This window comes from Aedes aegypti, chromosome 3, assembly GCF_002204515.2.
Source record: "Aedes aegypti strain LVP_AGWG chromosome 3, AaegL5.0 Primary Assembly, whole genome shotgun sequence".
Lineage (NCBI taxonomy): Eukaryota > Metazoa > Arthropoda > Insecta > Diptera > Culicidae > Aedes > Aedes aegypti.
The window spans coordinates 22,541,774-22,561,223 of NC_035109.1; the positions used below are offsets into that span (position 1 = coordinate 22,541,774).

The 19,450-nt window shown below is 35.8% G+C and overlaps 1 protein-coding gene and 2 long non-coding RNA genes across 4 annotated transcripts in view; 2 read left to right on the top strand and 1 right to left on the bottom strand.

The window, feature by feature from the left end:
- The window catches only part of LOC5572235 (gonadotropin-releasing hormone II receptor), a 275,945-nt gene that overhangs the window by 217,354 nt on the left and 39,141 nt on the right, over positions 1 to 19,450 (top strand). The window contains exon 7 of one of the 2 annotated variants that reach the window (XM_001653870.3): positions 142 to 342. In XM_001653870.3, coding sequence (XP_001653920.3) covers positions 142 to 342 — 201 coding nt within the window. The remainder of the gene's footprint in view (positions 1 to 141; positions 343 to 19,450) is intronic. The other variant, XM_021850350.1, reaches the window with a different exon arrangement.
- Positions 10,425 to 11,329, bottom strand: LOC23687846. Its single transcript, XR_002501381.1, has 2 exons — positions 10,670 to 11,329; positions 10,425 to 10,601 (listed from the first exon to the last, which is right to left on the bottom strand). It is a non-coding gene; the product is annotated as an uncharacterized LOC23687846 (long non-coding RNA).
- Positions 16,814 to 17,406, top strand: LOC110678012. Its single transcript, XR_002501382.1, has 2 exons — positions 16,814 to 17,166; positions 17,229 to 17,406. It is a non-coding gene; the product is annotated as an uncharacterized LOC110678012 (long non-coding RNA).

Consider the following 19,450-nt stretch of genomic DNA (forward strand, 5'->3'; position numbering starts at 1 on the left):
CTCAATACATAATTTAATAGTTTTTCACTAACTTGTTGGGAGAACAGTGTCCTGTACGAAAATGAAATTGGGCCACTGTACTTCCACTCTTTCCACCTTAACACCCCCTGGTAGAACGGAAAATCTTACAAAAAAATGCAGTCTATCTTCTTACCTCGTCCACAGATGCCGTATCGGGGATGGTCGGACCGCACTCGGATCGACTCACCGGGCGGGACAATAAGGACGAACTGGTGTACGAAGGCGGTGGCACCGAGCGGAACAAGCTGAAACAGTTCGGCATGGCCAACGGGATCTTCGCCAGGAATGGCAGCACCGGACGCAATCACGTTACAATGGCGGGTGAGTTTTTTTTATCTAGTGGGGTTGCACTAAACGGTTTACGCTCGCAATTATGGCTAATTTCGGCAGGAAAATTGATTTAAAGTTAAAAGCACTGTTCTGGTTCCACATGGAATGGAACACTCCGAAAAAGTGTTACAAAATTCTCGCTGTAACCATGCTGTCATCAGCGCATATCGTTAGAATTCAAATTTTTTACGTTGTTCGCTTCACCGAATAGCGCTTTCCGCTTTTTTACTAGCGCTGCTCGATATCGAGTAAGGGAAAGTTGACTGTAGCAGAAAACTGGTAACTCTATCAAAAGCCAGTAGAGTCATTTTTTGTTAACTTCATGTTCAATAAAATTATTAGAAATTAGAATTATTCTGCGAAACTAAAATTGATAAACTGCGTTTTTTAAAAGTGAAGTTTTGGTTTCGAGAGATAGTCCCATTAAATTGTAATTCATCCGGAGATAGAACAACGGACGAAACTTTTATTGTACCCCGAAAATTACCAGTTAATTTGAAAAGTCCCGCAAAAAGCACACGAAGGAGAACCGGATCTCGATTTCGAAGCAATCAAACGCGGCACCAGTTTGGTAAGCCTTTCCCGGAAGCTCCCGAGATGGAAACAGTTTCCACCGTAAGTCACAATGAAACAGATCCGTACATTTCGAGAATTTCTATCAACCGTGTGGCATTTCCTTGGAAAGGGGAAATGAGTTGTATCCAGTTTTCGCCACTCGGTTGAGCTCCGCTTAATTACCGATCGTATATACATACATGTGTGTGGCGAGTGTAACGTTTTCTACGATAAAAGGAGTGAATTATGGTCCATAATAGACTTGGCTTGGAGATGGATTGCTTCATTCAATATGATGAATTGCGCATTTCAAACAGATTGCGGTTGGCCTTTTGATGTGGGTATACATCTTTATTCTACGGGTGTCATTTTGGAATTTCTAAACTTGAGAGAGTTTCGCTGGAAGTGGCGATTTACACGAATAGCTCACTGAGCTATAAACTCAGTCATTATTATTAGTTAATATGTAAGGTACCCCGGGCATGTGAGAAACAGGAGTAAGTGCGTTGCTTGTTTGTGGTAAGATTTTCAAGTGAGCATTCTTCTTGAAAGTTGAAGCCACAATGGCAAGAAATGTATTAGGCCCAAAAATATTGTTGTTTTAACTAACATGTGTACTGTGTATCAGTTCCTGTAGGGCGAGCGACAGAATCAAGATCAATCGTGTACGGTTCGCATTGTGCGTATGCGAAAAGATGTTCTTGTTCAGTAGAGTATGGATTACCAATTGGTGAGCTCGTTTCATGCTGATGATAATAGATGTTTATCGTGGCAACGCTTTGTTTATGTAATTTTCAAACAAACTATGGATGGCTTGTCACTACAATTGTCGGCATGAGCCCTTATTCCTGTGTTAGATAATTTTGTTTTGCACATACCTTTCTTTTCTCGTCTTCACTAAAAATAACCGTTGAATAGTTCGACACGGTTACAGGGTTACGTTTTCTTATAGATAACTAAACTAAAACAGTGGTTTAATGATTCACATGACTTACTAAGAGCTTGATAAATTGTTCAATAGCCATAACAATCAATGGCTAGTAGCGGATTGGCAACCCTGATTTGTACTGTCATCGATGTATTTCAATGATGTCTTGGTCTCGAGCAACAATCATTACATACTAATATTCCGTCCCCATCCTACCCGCTTGGAGGGACTTGGTCGGCACCTTTATATATCAATAATATGAGAGCTGCTAAAATCTGCACTTCGAGAACATGCGGAAAGTTCAATTCCTTAATTATTTTGATCAAAGTGCTGTTCTCACCAGTTCCAAACTCGGAGTTGACATGTACAGTCGATCAATGCTATGGTTTGATATGCTTAACCCTTTAAAACCGAATTTTTTATTTTCGATCTAAATATAATTTCCAGTTATCTAAAATTGTTCTTTTAAACTTTTAAAAGATAGGGTAGATGTACCAATAGCGGAGGTAATAAGAACTTTATTTAACCGCCCAAATTCAAGAAGCGAAATTAATGTACTTGTTTTATGTTGTAACGGGAAGTAACGACCATTAACTTAATGATAAAAATGATTTCATCGCAGTAATCCACGGCATGTCAGTGAAACAAAATACCTCCACTCTTAGTATACTGTTCCTTTAATTGCGGTATATTTTTAATTTGTGTTCCAATAGTTGCGGTATCCGTTGTTTTCTTATGGGATCCTCCACTATAGGAACACTTTACCGCAACTATTGGTACAAGCAAGAACAGTTTTAGCAGTTTGAGTGATATTTCATCAGTTTCAAAGCAATTTGAACACTCATCTATTCCGTGTATCAACAAGCCAATACGTCGATTGGCAGTGTCGGTTCTGTGGATAATGTAATAAAATCAGTGAAAACGGCACTACCGCAACTATAGGAACACCCACAGCCAAGGGAACACTTACCCTATATATTTTACATCAAAATAAATGAAAATAAAAAAAAAACTAAATCTTTGAATAATTTTTTTCAGGTTTTTCAATTTTGTCTGAAAAGTTGAAATTTTAAGCTTTCATTCCATAAAAAAGATTGGAACAGTGCGCATCGTACCTTCGTGCTGTGCGTACACGAATTCTCTCTGCTCTTGGAAGTTTTCTTAAAAACTACCTAAAGCAATAAAACAGTACTTTTCAGTGCTACACAAACAGTACTTTTCAGTGCTAAAATTATAAACGGTATTTTTCAGTGCTACTTAAACAGTACTTTTCAGTACTATTTTTTCTACTATTGATTCCTTTACGATCCTTGTTTGGACCCGTGTCTTCGATTTTTCGTTGGACCCGTTGGCGAAAGCTAGCGGTGGTAATCCTTCTTGGACACCGTCTTGGGAAAAAAACCTCTCGAAGGTCACGCCTTTCTCGTTTATTAACTAAACATGGTATCAACAACTAACAAAAGGAAGGGTGAATCTCTGAATTCACTACTTCCTTCCAAAAAAGTGGGTTTTAAAACTGTCACTACACGTGGCAAGAATGGAAGAAAGGATGTTTCCCCGGAATGCGAACTTTCTTCCAAGGGTGAAATGAATAATTGTATCGAAATGAGCAATCAGTTCGATGCTCTAGACAAATTTTCCGAACACCAAATCGAAGCAGCCTCTAGCCCAGGCTCTTTGATTCAAGTGAGGAAGCAAAGAGTGCCGCCTATCGTGGTCAGTTGTTCCGAATTTAGGGGATTTAGGCAGGAGATCTTGAACTCCATTAGGGGAATCAAGGTTTCCTTCCAAATCGCAAAGAAAGGAGACTGACGCGTTTTTCCGGAAACTATTAAAAATCGTGAACTTCTCCTCAAACATCTTGAAGAGAAGAAGCACATTTTTTTTTTTACTTATGACGACAAAACTGAACGTTTGTTCAAAGTTGTCTTGAAAGGTCTCTCAAGTGACTATAAGTCACCTGAAGAGATCAAAAATGGAATAAATGATATACTTGGATTTTCCCCAGTCCAAGTAATCATTATGAAAAAGAGAACCCAATCTGGCATTGTTCGGAAAGGGCTTTCTCAAGAATTTTATTTAGTTCACTTCAACAAAAAAGAACTAAATAATATTAAAGCTTTAGAAAAAGCTTAACTTATGTTCGATGTCCGTGTGACGTGGGAACATTTCCAGAAACCTGGAGGAAATTACCAGAACCCCACTCAGTGCCGTCGGTGCCAAAAGTGGGGTCATGGTACAAAAAATTGTCGCATGGATGCTAAATGCATGATTTGCGGAGGTTCTTCTCACGCTAAGGACGACTGTCCTGTGAAAGAAGATACCAGAAAGTTTGAATGCGCCAATTGCAAGGGCCCTCACAAAGCTAACTTTTGGGAATGCCCTTCACGCAAAAGAGTCGTTGAGGCTCGTGCCAGGCAGATGGAGGATAATATCCGTTACGATAACGGTCGTTTCCGGAATTTGCCGAACAATGCTCATTTTTCAGTTAACGATCGCTTGATTAGGAATCCTACCCACCAGGAAGATCATAATCATGCTCATTCACAAACAAATTTTAATCCGTCGGGTAGCCGTTTGAATCTTTCAATTTCGAATGTATCTACCCACGGTAAATCCTTTGCCGATATCGTAGCAGGTAATAAGAACTCTTCCCCTATTCGTTCCATGAGTACCCATTCTACTTGTTTCAAATCAAATGGAAAATACCCTACCGCCACAGGTAACTCCTACCCCGCTTCTTCGTCTACCGAAAATTCCAATGGGAAATCATCAGATGATATGTCTGCCTCTGATTTTAATTTTCGAACTGAACAATTGAATCTAATGATTGATACAATATTCAAAGCCACCACTATGACTGAAGCAGTCCAAGTAGGTGTAAAATTTACAAATCAAATTGTTATTGGATTACGTTTTTCTAATGGATCCAAATAATAATTTAAATATTTTAAATTGGAATGCTCGTTCTCTGAATGGTAAAGAGGACGAGCTGTTTAATTTTCTTACGGGTAATAACGTACATATAGCAGTTATTACCGAAACGTATTTAAAACCTGGATCTAAACTCAAAAGAGATCCTAACTTTTTTGTTTATCGTAATGATCGACTTGATAGGGCATGTGGGGGAGTTGCAATCATCATTCATAGGCGTATAAAACATCAACTGTTTTCATCATTTGAAACTAAAGTTTTTGAAACTTTAGGTGTTTCTGTTGAAACACAGTTTGGTAAATATACTTTCATAGCTGCCTATTTGCCTTTTCAATTCTCTGGACAGCAAGTTAATTTGCTCCAAACTGACTTGCGACAATTGACTCGCAATAAGTCAACATTTTTTGTCATTGGTGACTTTAATGCCAAACATCGGTCATGGAATAATTCTCAAAATAATTCCAACGGCAGAATTTTATTTGATGAGTGCTCTTCAGGATATTTCTCAATTCAATACCCTGATAGCCCTACATGTTTTCCTCTTCCAGAAATCCATCTACGATTGACTTGGTCTTAACCAACTCTAGTCATCTTTGTAGCCAATTAGTTACTCATGCTGATTTTGATTCTGATCATGTCCCTGTTACATTTCAAATATCGCATGAAGCGATTCTCAATCCTATCAGCTCCACTTTCAATTATTTACGAGCCGACTGGAATATATATGAAACGTATGTTGACTCTAATCTTGATGTTAACATTTCTTTAGAAACTAAAATTGATATTGACAATGCTCTTGAAACTTTAACAAATTCCATTGTTGAAGCCAGGAACAGTGCAATTCCAAAATGTGAAGTAAAATCTCATGGCGTAGTGGTAACGCGCCCTAACTAGAGTCGTGGGTTCGATTCTCACTGAGAAGACGTGTAACTTTTTCGCAAATCTTCACATCAATTTTTCCATATCCAATTGCAAATTATATGTAATGTTTAGCTTTTCGGTAGTTGTTAGATTTGTTTTACCAAATTAGGATGATAGTGTTGTCTAATAACACAGAACACCTAGATATAAAAAAATAATGAATGTAATGTTTGAAATGATACTAGGGTCAGTGTTCCCTTAGTGGACAGTCCCCTATAGTCGCACTAGTGGCTTTTTACGGCCGTTTTGCTATGAGTGTTTTCAAAATATTTTTTGACATGAAGGTCAGGAGCTATTTATCTAAGTACCATTGATACACAGATTGATTTTGTTCAAAAAATGATCGAAATAATTAGTTTTGCTTAAAATTTGAGCTCCCTTGCGCCTATAGTTAACCTATTGTTCCTATAGTAGCACTACTGAGAGAAACTATTTTTTATTATACGAAATAAATAATGAATTAAGTACTTTTTTTACATCAAACGAAAGCTTTTGATCCACACTTTGAAGGAAAAATATAAAAGCTTTGTAAAAATAGGGTTTTGATTAGTGTTTTGCCAACGCCGTGATGCTAGTGCTACAGAAATTAGAAATAGTGCTACTATAGGCACATGTATTCCTATAGTGGCACAAGCGATAATAAATGCAAACATATGAATTTTCGCAGTTTTCATATTTTTCCCACAAAACCAAGATAAAAAGCTTGCAGATGATGTAAAAATAATGACGTTAGCGTTATTTTTCGATTTTATACGAATATTTGTTCTTAGCTATGCGGCTATTGGTACATCGACCCTAATAAAGAAAATAATAAAAAAAAGAAAGATTGGAAATTGGTTGAGCTGTTCGAAAGTTATGATTTATTTTAAAATAAAAAATCGAATGTACTGATACCTACAGTGTGTGCCGATGAAAAATGACTTATTTTTTATTTTCAAAAAATATATCTCAAAAACTGAAGAACATACATCGCTGAAAATTTTACAATAAATGTAAAATTTTCTGAACTTTAAGCATAAGCATTGATGACCATACAATTCGTAGTTGCTACTCCGTGATTGACCAGAATAATCGAAGTTGCACAAGGAACCAAGAGATGTAGCTTGGGAGTAGCTTTCCATCTTCAATGTACACTTTCGAGAACTCTAAACACTAAAAAGTCAATAACGGCGCCGGCCACGTCCTTACGGTCATCCGGGAAGGGAAGGAATGTTAGTGTGACATCCATTGTTACTAGAGACCGAGATCAACTCTGCATCTCCATGGTTTTCACAGGAAGGAATTAGTGGGGAGCGATTATAGCTGCATGATCAGGATTCACCTTGGTAAGTGATGCGATTCATGCAACCTCAGTTAAAAAATTACCTATCAGTACTCTAAAGACAACGTGAATATACAGTAAGTCGACATTTTTAGCGTCGAACCTTCCAAAGGATATTTTATACAATGATAAAAATCAAGTAAAACGAAAGTATGGGATTTTAATGATATTGTACAAGAGTTCATGTCGACACTTACAGCGGCGAACCGTTCATATTTTGTTAAATCAATTAATTTAAGTAACATTCACATCGTTGTCATGACATATATGAGTTTCATAATATCTTGTACATTTTAAATAAAAGCATGAAACGAGATCACACAAATTGATCATCCATCCTTAACTGAGCAGCTGTAAGCTACTCTAATCAACCTGCTTTCCAATTTTAGCGTTACCGTCAAACGGGGTAACTTGCAACAATTTTCAACTTCAAAGCTATATGGATGAAAAATTTAAAGATTCAGATGAAACAAAAACCATCTGGTACCCTAATCACCAAGTAAAGAATACCACGCGGTATTAATTTTATCAATATTTGGTTTTCTGGAATCAGAAGAGACGAAAAGTATACATTTTTAATGCTACCCCTGATGTGGGGTAACATGCAACACACAGTGCTAGCTAAAGTAAATTATTAAAAACGATAAAGGTTTCGTGTTATCGTGATCATTTATAAATTATCTGCAGTAAAAGCATGACAATAATCAGGACAGGCTACTCTACTCTTAGAAAACTGATTATTATTGATTGAATTATGAGTATTAAACCACATCAATTGAATACTCCATTATAGGGGGTCATCGGGGAAATTCTAGCATATCATAAGTCTTGACAGTTATTGGAATGCCATTAAAACGTTTTAATGCAACTTTTGTACAAATACAATGGTACTTGCAGTTATACTTCACTTAACTTATTTTTCTTATAAATATTTAAATTAATTCGACGTATCACATATTGATATATAGGTCTTAAAATGGTCTCTGTTGGTGTTTTGACATAACTTTCATTATATTTCATGGAGAAAGTTCCCAATTACAGATCAGCAAGTTAATTTTAGTACAGATTGTCAAAATTATTCATTATTTTTATGAAGAAATAAAACCAAATTTAATAGTAATGGGATTCGTGTAAATTATCTAATATTTAGTACCAAAAGTGTATTGAATTGGTTGCGGTACATAAATGTCAATGTTACTGAACAATTAGTATGTTCAATTAAGCCTTTTCATGTGTTTTCGGTGACAAACGGCAAGAAATATCTAACAATTGAGGTCAAAATTGCTGTTGCAAGTTACCCCACAAGGGTAGTCAAACACGTTTTTGATTTTTTATAGTGTTTAAGCATCAAATTATCAAAACTTTTATATTGTCAATTTGTACACTACCAAGTACTGTAACTGATAGCAAATGCCTCGAATGACATATTTCTACCGTTTGTGTGATACGAGAAACGTTTTTCAGCATGAATTTCAAACAACCCAACGTGTAATATGATTTTCACCTCCAGCAAACCAACCAAAAAAGAAAAAAATACCCAAACCCTTGCCAAAATCTTCTGTTGTATACCTAAGGTCAATAAATGGCGGAATAAATCATAATAATAAAACTCAGTGCTGAACGAAACGATAATTCGGTTCAATGTCGAAGTGTTGCAAGTTTCACCCCTGTTGCAAGTTACCCCGTTTGACGGTACGTAATAAATGAACGCTGCCTAATGTGATATTGGTAGAAAATTAAAAAGGTACGTCAACACTCAAAATGTCGAACTGTTCAAAGGTTATTTTTAGTAATGACGAAAAAGGGTATGTGTATATTACTTTTGTTAATAAAATTTTCAGGTTTATGGTAGCCGCAGAGTTCTACCGCAGGCTTTGAAATTATTCTATTATTGATGCAAACAATTGTATCATAGTATGCATGAAAGAGAAAACGCTATGAAAGATAGCAACAAACAACAATCATCAAGACGATCCAAGGTATTATTGAAGCCTACTGATGATTTACCAGTGCAAATCAGTGATGAGACAGCTGCGGTAGCTTTTCGTTGAACTGTAAAATGGAAAATTTTCCATAAAATTGCAAAATTGGAGGAAATGAAGCAATAGGCATGTTATAAGTCAGAGTTCGAAACTCAAAGAAAAAGAAATAAATGATGTTCGGAAAATCTGCCCATATTGGTCCGAAAGGCTCTTTTTAATTTCATCATTTCAGAATGATAATGTTTGACTGTTAGAATGTTCTTTAAAAAATATATCTTCTTGCACGGAGTGTTTATAAATACTAATAACTTTCAAGTGTAGTAACAAAATAATTGAATTTTTAGATTATGTGAGACTATTTTGCAACCAAAAATAGGGTGCTCATATCACCCCATCAGTAAAAAATCGATTCGAAAAATGACAATTTTTGAAAAATCAATCATTCATCCGTGAACTTTAAGACAAAGGAAATCATGCGGATCTAGAGTATTCATCTAAAAATTGTTGGAAATCATGCACACATTTGAAAATTGTATAATATTTCCAGCACTTTTATCGACTTTTCCTTAAGGTGGCCAAACTGCCCCACTTTCCCCTACCACAAACTACTGATGCGATTCTACATTAGTGCTTCTCGCATCGCCCAGCAAATCAAAAGAAGCATGGCATCGGCTTAGACTGACGAGAATACGTAAATTCCCCAAAAAAAAATCAAAGAAATATTTTCTGGCAATGTGAACAAAACATTATTTTCAAAACAAACGGATAAATCAACCCAGTTATTTTCCTCAGCAAAAATTAGTAATGAGTAGTAATTTATTACTGTGGCAATATCATTTGTAACGCATACTTGACATATTTCATATGGTTATAATCCATGCTAGCGTTTTTTGTTCAACCGTTATGCATGCATAACCCGGCATCCCTACCGTTATACATGTTATAACATGGCCCAACATTTCCCAAAACAACCTTCTATCAGAAAATTCCATAACTTCACTGCGGTCACTCCTGCAAAACAAAATGCATTCAAGATACTTAGCTTCGGGGCTCATGCAGATCTTGTCAATGTCGCTGCCATCATCCATCACATCATCACATACACTTATCCGCCTCTGGTGCATTGGTGTAACAATCATCATATGAGCAATCTTTTTACACTGAACGAAATCTCCCGCCATCAATTGAATGATTTTTGCCTCATCTAAGCCCCATACCTATTTTCAGACACAAACAAGATGATTTTCATCGCTGTCAAAATCATTTGTTTACAAATAGCATCGTATGAAAATCATCCAGTCGAAAAATGATTCATATTGAAGTAAAATATGTTTAAAATTGAATGATTATCACACACACACATGTAAACAAACCCCATTGCATTCTATTTCGTGATTTAAAAGAAATCTAATTGAAAATAAGTAATCAGCCATTGGTGGTTTCCACAAGTCATCATTTATTTTGATGATAATAGGCAACATAAAAATCAATTAACAATTCACGCACTAATGAGCCGCCTTTAATATAGCTGTTTGAAGCATCCTGGAAGTGTCCACATTATCCACTCCAATGTCCCTGGATCGAACCAGGATTACCGGTTCTTGGTCACCTTGAAAATAATTAAAAAAAATACAAGTAAATATACTTCCGAATGCTTCTATCAAAATGAGCAATTACCTGCGAAATCCGAGAAGAAATGCTATGTTCCGCTGCTGCCGCCATGTTTTTGTTTAGATTGACAAGGATGATTTCAAGTCAAGAATCATTTGCTATCCGAATGAAGTTTTAGACTATAATTGAATGATTTTTGATTTGGGGCATGGAAGAAATGAATATCCCTCATAAGCCGCATGTTACTCATTTGTGTTGTTAAAGTTCAACTATCAACACATTGTCATACAGATGTATACTAAAAGTCATCATAAAATTGGATGATTTTTGTTCAGCAGTCGGTGGGTGCATCATATTGTTTAAAAATCATTCAAAACGAGTAATATGCAGATTTGTAGCCATGTGAATTACAAATCATTCAATTAGTGGTAGGAGCTTTTGTTCAGTGTAGTAGCATCAAGTAGCACACTACGACAAACAAAAACGCACACGCAGCAACATGAAATGAAATCAAATTTTCGGCCGCAAATCCTGAACTTCCAAAATCACTCCCTTGGCGGAATAAACCACTCAATGCACTAATTTTTCAATTAACTATGAAAATGTCCATCTTTAGCTACACAACTACACTATACACCGGAATATTTTCGTACAAAAAACACAAATTTTTCAATACATTTTTTAGAAACGAAATACAACCACGTTTGCAGCATAGCAGTGCTGCCAACTCTCTCATCCTTATAAAATTTTCTGAACTTTCAAGAAAAAATCGGTCGAACGGTTCAAAAGTTATACAGTGGGATTCCGTTTTTGGCATGCTCCGATTTTGGCACCCCCCGATTATGGCAACAAAATGGATCCGTTTTTGGCAACATTATTCAATACCATTAAAATTTGTATATGTTTGTAAATATTATCGTGTCTGTTGCTTTAGCCATTTGAATAGCATGTCAACTCCACACCGATTACATTCCAGAGCTCCATTTCCGTCGATATTTCCCCAAATCTCACCAACTAGGGTCAGGCGGGGCAAAATGAGCACCCTAAGGATAAGCACGATTTAAGCCTACTTAAACGTTCTTATTTTGGTAAAATTGGTAACCATTCTTATCTTTTACATTATTACTTTGACCTCCAACCATTAAAAGTTTTAAACAGTGATAAATAGTTTTCCAAATAACACGTTAAAAAATAGCTTTTTTATCATCGATCAAAAAAACTGCGGGGCAAGATGGGCACCCCCATAAAAAGATGCAATTTACTAAAGAAAACCATTATTTTTCAATGCTGGGAATATCCCAAGACATTATCTTTAATATCTGATGGTATTTATCTTCAACTAGCTTAGTTTTTAAAACTTTTATCAAAAAATAAATAACTTTTCATAAATTGCTACGATTTTACTTAAAACAAGATTAAATTTGTTGTTTGTTTATATATTTTTTAGAAAAATTGTTTTGTACAAAGAGGATACCGTAAGTCAAGCCCACAGATAAATGTGGTTCTATAATATCACACTTTTACTTAATTTTGAACATGGTGCTCATCTTGCCCCAAGGGTGTAAATTTATCAATATAATCAAAACAATTGAAATATTTTTTAAATTTGATAAAAGTTTTGCTCCTGATTATCCATAGAAGATTATTCTATGACTATACGGCCAAAAACGTATGAGTTAATTTGTTTACCCAACAAAAATATTACTTCTAAATGAACAAATCTTATATGAAAAGGTAAATTTTTGGACTTCTATGTATTTTTGACAATATTTATGTTGTGCTGTTGATTTTTCAGCAGAATTTTATGGCCATCATATCAATTTAATAGTATTCATCAGAACCCCAAATAATTTTTTGAAAAAAAATCAATAGGAACGACACAAACTAGGGGTGCCCATCTTGCACCGGGTGCTCATCTTGCCCCACATCCCCCTACTAAGGACTCGTGTACGCGCTTATTCACTTCAGAATGGTCATTGGTCATACATTGGCAACGTTTCGTGAGGTCAATAATCTCCACCAGTATCTCAACTAAAGACCAATCTCTTTTCATAGGCATTCATATTGAGTGACCAGCCCACTTGAGTCTGCCAGTAGGTGATACAATAAAAAAAACACTGTTCTTCAGATTTGGAACAGCTTGTTTGAACAAAGCACCAGCACCGACATAAGAGCAACAAAAAATCTATGACTCACACAGACTTACAATCATAAATTTTGTCTCATTTTATTGGCTCACTGTCTTTATTATTATGGATTACATACATTTCGCATGTAAAAACACACCGCAATAATAGATACAAATATGTACAGCAAAATGTCGTTTATCATAACTTTTATTAAATTTCATTAAGTAACATGACAAATGCGACTACAGTCCAAACTACAATTTATTCTCAATAATATCATTGAAACGTGCGATAAATACGACTAAGAGTGTTCTTACTTTTTGTCTGTGGTATTGGTATGTATATTGATCTTTCTGCGTCAACTATTTAAAGCTACGTTATCTCTTTTCTATAGACTCTGTAAGGCGTTAAATTTGTTAAGAGACGATCCAGAATTCTGTACAAGATTGTTAATCAAGGATACGGGTCTCAACATCATCAAAATGTTCCTTACGAGCTGAGTCTATGAGTTTCCTAACTGTACCCTGTAGAATCTTTAAGGGATTCTTGGTTCTTGTGGGACTTTTTAGAAATTTTAACGATTTCATGAGGATATCTGCAGATTCCAAGTGGACACTGAGGGCTTCTTGAGGGATCCTTAGAGTGTATAACTGGTTATGGAGGATTATGTCCAAAATCTGGTGATTCCAAATTAACTCTAGGGCTTCCTGTAAATTTTAAGCGGGATAATGTGAATTTCTAGTAGTATTTTTAATATTTCCGGCGAAAGCTTGAGGATTTTGAAAAGGTTCCTAGAGGAATTTGAGGTGTGCTAGTGGTAGCCTAATAATGATAAACTTTTAATTTTTTTCATCGGAGGCTTCCAAGATGTTAACTTCTAGCAAAATCCTTAGCAAGATCCTGAGAACTCTATGCGAGATCCTACGGATGCTTGGCAAGATGCTTCAGAGCTCAAGCGTTTTTTCTGTAGATTTCTTATGAGAACCTGAAGATTCCTATAAGGTTCTTGAGGTTTCATAACAGGATCCTGTAAATTTCCGTTGATTTCATAAGGCAGGTGTAAAACATATATCTAGCTGAATTAAAAATTATATCAAGTAAAAATTAAGGTGAAGATGAATCGAAGCCAAACTTCAAATTTTCAAGAGCACGGATCTGAAGAACCAAACATCTGTTTAAGCTGAAAACTTAATCGATTGATCACTAGCTGGTGATAAGCATAAATGGATGTTTGCTTCTCCAGATCCGTGCTCTTGAAAATTTGAACTTTGGCTTCGATTCATCTTCACCTTAAATTCTACACAATTACAAGACATTTATGCATCTTCTCATGTTTATGTTTGCCCTTTTGATACTGTCAACCATTCATTATAAAATGCTTCACTTTATTAGAAACATAAATTGAAGGAGCAATTCTAAACTCACCGAATTTTCCAAATTTTACGCTTATGTCTAAAAGTTAAACTGATTTTAAAGGTTCATTTAATTAGAAAAAAGTCATGCCGTTTTGCAATACCCAGCGCTTTTGATTCGCAAATAGGGGGAGATCCCCCAGTACCGGACACTTAAGCCACTAAATTCATAATTCGAAAACTATTGATTTTATTGGCTCGTGTTACCCATTTATGATGTATATTATCATTTTTATAGTGTACAAAAATAAATTTGAAAATATAAATATAAATTTTGACAATGCATTTTGATGTATTTTAGTACCAAATTGATCGATCTTGAAAGGTGGCACCCAATATCGGACACGATCTGGAAATGCCTCGAATTCTGCAAATTCGAACATCATTGAATGTGAACACTATAGGAATAGTTTATAATTACCAATTCAATGCATTTGCAACATTTACAAGAATAATTTGAGTTTTTCTTAGTTTGCAAGACGCCTATCAAAAACCTCTTCCATATATGATGAAAAATAGCACATTTTACGATGTTGTTCTGAATGTTCATTCTTTTTATTTTTATTGCATGTTTGATACCATGATCGACGGAATCCATTAAAAATGAAAGTATTTTGAGACACTGACGCAATAATTACAAAGATATCATATAACAAATCAAGCTGTCCGAATCTGAGGGACAGGGGGTGCTTAACGAAAATTGTAATTTGTCCATATTTAGTTGAATTATGGTACAAAATACATTCATACTATCAAATTAGGATTATGTTCGGTCATGCTTGCGTGATCCGAAGTATTTTTTCATATTCGAAATAATTACTAAATAGGCTCAAAATTAAGAGAATACGTCAATTTTTTAAAGATTTTCAAACTTTTCTACTTTTTTAAAAAGGCATGCATATTTCAAGGATGTGTTATTCTACGCAAACATTAGTCTACATAATAGCTTTCTTTTCTGCTAATACACCATCTTGATTGGACCATGATTTCTCAATGTTTCGACTTTGTCCGGTATTGGGTGCTGTCCGGCACTGGGGGATCTCCCCCTACGTCTTTAACAGAAATCTTTTTTTTTTTCGTTTTCTTTCATAGTTTTTAGAAAATGTCCAGTTCTTCAATAAAAGTCACTTATGCGGTTATTGGTTTTACTAGGTCCTCTTATACAAAAATTAAGCATAAAGTTTCTAAAAAAAATTGAAGACGTTGAGGCGTTAAAACGCGACCAGAAAATCGTTTGCCAGATTTAATACTACGGAGCTATAGTTTCATAGCATAGTATAACCTCCCGGGAAAATGCTTCGAAGTGAACCTTTTCGAAGTCTCAACGCCTTATGATTCCATAAAAATGATGTATTAACATTGTAATAATGCTTTCAAAACCAATATTTGAAAAATAAAATTTGGAACATGGGTTCCGATTTTGACACGGTTCCGTTTTTGGCAACTGAAAATTTCAACTTTGTTGCCAAAAACGGAATCCCACTGTATTTGTTTTAAATAAATATTTGGCAGAATCGCGATTTTTCTGGTGACCTTATTTCGGAAGTGGTCACCCTAATCAAAAAATCCAAAAAACAGTTGGTTTTCATGGCTAACTCGATGGTCCCTTGGATAGCAATTGCACTGATTTTGTGTTCTGTCACTGGTTCCTTCAATATCGAGTAAGGGAGAGTTAACTGTAGTTCGTTATTCCAGCAATAAATTCTTTCTTTGATTTTGTTTATTTTTTTAGAGTTATTTCGAATGAATAAACTTATTGCTGAAACTTTTCACTTTTTTAAAATTATTTTTGTTCTAAATTTTTAACAAATTGTAAAAAATATTTGGCTAATTTCCAACAAAAATTGCGTTGCTAAATTTTTGGAGCCGCCCTTGAAGAATTTAGTATAATAAAATTCCTTCAGAACTTATGCTACAAAACTCTTCGAATGAGCCAAACAATATAGTGAGGTTCGTTCACGGGAACTTCTCCTGGAGGACTGTAATTTCTTCTATCCGAAAATTGATTCCGGAATATATTCTAAGATTCAACAAGAAAAATTACTTAAGACTACAAAAATTAAAAGCTTTCACTTGCATTTCCTCCAAAAAATCATTGATTCTGTCAAATCTTATACTGTGATATTTCACTGAAAGTTCTACTTGAAATTCCTGGGTGAATTCCTTTAAATATTTTTCACAAAAATATTATAAATTCTTTTGCGGAGTTCATAGAAACGGGGTAAGAAATATTGCCAAAACAGCCTGGATTACACAAGAATTATCTACGTAAAGTGCTTTGAAATGTCTCTTGGATATTTTTTTTGTTTTTTTTTTCTGTCTTTATCAACGAGATTTTTAGCCCTGGGCTAGTTCATCTCGGGACCAACGGCTTTACTTCCCTTCCGAAGGAAGTCGTCACTGAAATTTTTGGTGACTATCTCGGGGATGGGATTCGATCCCAGGTCCTCGGTGTGAGAGGCGTGTGTTCTAACCACTACACCAGGTCCGTCCACCAATAAATTTTTTGTTGGATATCTTGGAGTTATTCCATGGAGAATTTCATAAGAATATAAAAATGAAAAAAATTGCACAAAATTTTAAGGAAAAACTTGTAGAATCTAAAATAATTGTCTGTTCTGGCAGCACTGCCGTATCGAAGACCTATGAGATGGGAGCTGACAGAAAGATAGACAGATGAGGTGACATGAAGAAGAGAGAGAAAGATAGAGAACTGGAAAAAGTGAATACGAGAGATAAAGAAAAACATAAACAAAAACAATTGGATTGAATACAGTTAGTTAAAAGTGTTATCGAAGTTATAATCTGAATTTTAGTGAATTAGTCTGAAGTATAGTGGTAGTTAGAGTAGTGTAGTTTATATAAAATCGTTTGGTGAGCTGATCACGTTGTTATTGCGTTGAGGATCGAAATAATTTTGTTAAAAGACGTTAGAAGGACGAAAGTGATTTGCTAGAGACGGAGCGAATAGCGCTTATATCCCGGACGGGAACTACTGTTTGTGAGGTACCTGGGAGTGGTTGTAAGTGAGAAACACAGGCGCAGAAAGGGATGTACTATATCTAACTCTATTTGAATTGATAGGTTGGTGACGGCATAACCAAGGAAATACGGTAGAGGAAAAATTCCAAGAAGAAGAACAAACTAAAATATAAGTGCAAAACATATTTATTTCGTTATATTGCTCTGTATTAATGTGAGTAATTCATGTTTATAATTGATTATAGTTTGATCTTCCTGCAAAGGGTTGATTCAGCAAAAACGGTTTGATTCTTCCTAATCCGAACATTGTCCGTCAGGGATTGTATCGAATTGTATCGAACAAAAAAACTATAAGGGTACATCCCTATGGGGTTGTACGAACTGGTGACGTAGGACCACGATGATTAATTTAACTGAATTTGATGTCGTTCTTGTTGCTCGTTTTGACTTCATACTGTGTTGCTCGAAACTTTCGTAAATATTTATGCATATAACGATTTGCAGCCAAGTGTACGTTCAATCATGTCCCAAATATACATTATCTTTATTCGATGAATTCTTCATATTTATCTATGAAGATGTGAAATTTCACTTCAGGTTGTTTGATTATTTTGAAATTATATTAGTAACCTCCTATGAAATATGTGGTAGCATTGGAAAGAACAGAAGTGATTGAGGCTTGTTCAGTATGCTGAAGCAAAATCTAAGTAATTCTAATTAAAGAATATTTAACAGCAATGTGTATAGGATGTTATTCGAGGATTATAATGAAAGCTTCAGTCATCGCTTTGTTGATCTTATGGTTTGAGAGAAATATTATTCATAGCTTGGAAATGTGATAAATAAAGTCGGAAATATTACTTTGTTAACTCTCTTATACACATTTGGTGGCCCTGAAACGAGCCAAAGGCTTTGTTATCTCGGATGCTGTCAAAGATGAATCGCACTACAGGATGTTATCAGTTGATTGCCATGGTTAAACAAAGAATCCCCAACCAGTTGAATGTTTCGTGGTGTGGATGGCACACATCGGCAACAGTTATTAGATCACACGGCTGAAGTCGAAATCTGAAAACGTAGCCTAAGGGCTCATTCACAAATTTCATAACGCTGAAAGGGGTGAGTGGGTGTCCTCGTGCTGTTACGGCTCATACAAAATTTGAAAAAATTTCCTACAAAACGCGTTATGAGGGGGTGGGTGAGTGTCGAAAATGGCCATTTTTAGCGTTATGAAATTTGTGAATAAACCCTAAGTTTGAAATCTTGAGCGATACCACAAGCCGGACGCTCGATTTGTCTAATAAAAGTAGTAATGATGCCTAACGGGCTTGATTCTTGACTGCACCACAGATGAGTTTATCACGAGCCGAAATCTCATAAACCAGATGCTGATCAACAGCTCAGCAGGCTTCTGGCTAGGAGGTGCTCCTCGCTAAGCAGGTTCGGAGAGCTCTTACCAGCTCGAAAGCGAAAATGGAATGAAACCGAATCCGGTGATGGAAGCATGCTTTAAACCCTTAGATTAGCAGATGATGCTCCTCCCATTCGTGCTCTTCTCTTCTAGTCGACCAATCTGGAAAATAAGTATGTGCCAATAATGTGTTGGGCTTCGAATTACTTTAAAATTGCGAAAAATGGTATTGCGTGAGAAATTGATCAAATATGAATAGTAAGAATGCTTGACATTTACTAAATATTCTCTAGTTAGCTATTGATAATCAATAAATTTCTTTAGTATGAAGGTGAATTTCTGATTACTACTACTCTACTCTCTGGCGTTACGTCCCCACTGGGACAGAGCCTGCTCTCAGCTTAGTGTTCTTATGAGCACTTCCACAGTTATTAACTGAGAGCTTACTATGCCAGTGACCATTTTTGCATGTGTATATCGTGTGGCAGGTACGAAGATACTCTATGCCCTGGGAAGTCGGGAAAATTTCCAATTCGAAAAGATCCTCGACCGGTGGGATTCGAACCCACGACCCTCAGCTTGGTCTTGCTGAATAGCTTCGCGTTTACCGCAACGGCTATCTGGGCCCCAACGGTCTGATTAATGGGTGCCAAAATGATGAAAATTGTTCAATCAGAATTTCTCTTGAAAACCATTCTAAGTATGTCGCAGTTTTGTTACATGTGATAATCTTCATAATCGAAATGCTCTCATAAAATATGGCAAATCAAAGACACTGTTGGAAATGCCACTCTAGTTTACAATCGTTGTGAAATGTAGAGCTTCCACCCCGACGGCACAGCAGCAGCGTCCAAGAATAGTCTCAAATTGTCGTGCCATCAATTATTCATGACAAATTAAATTTTGTACGAAG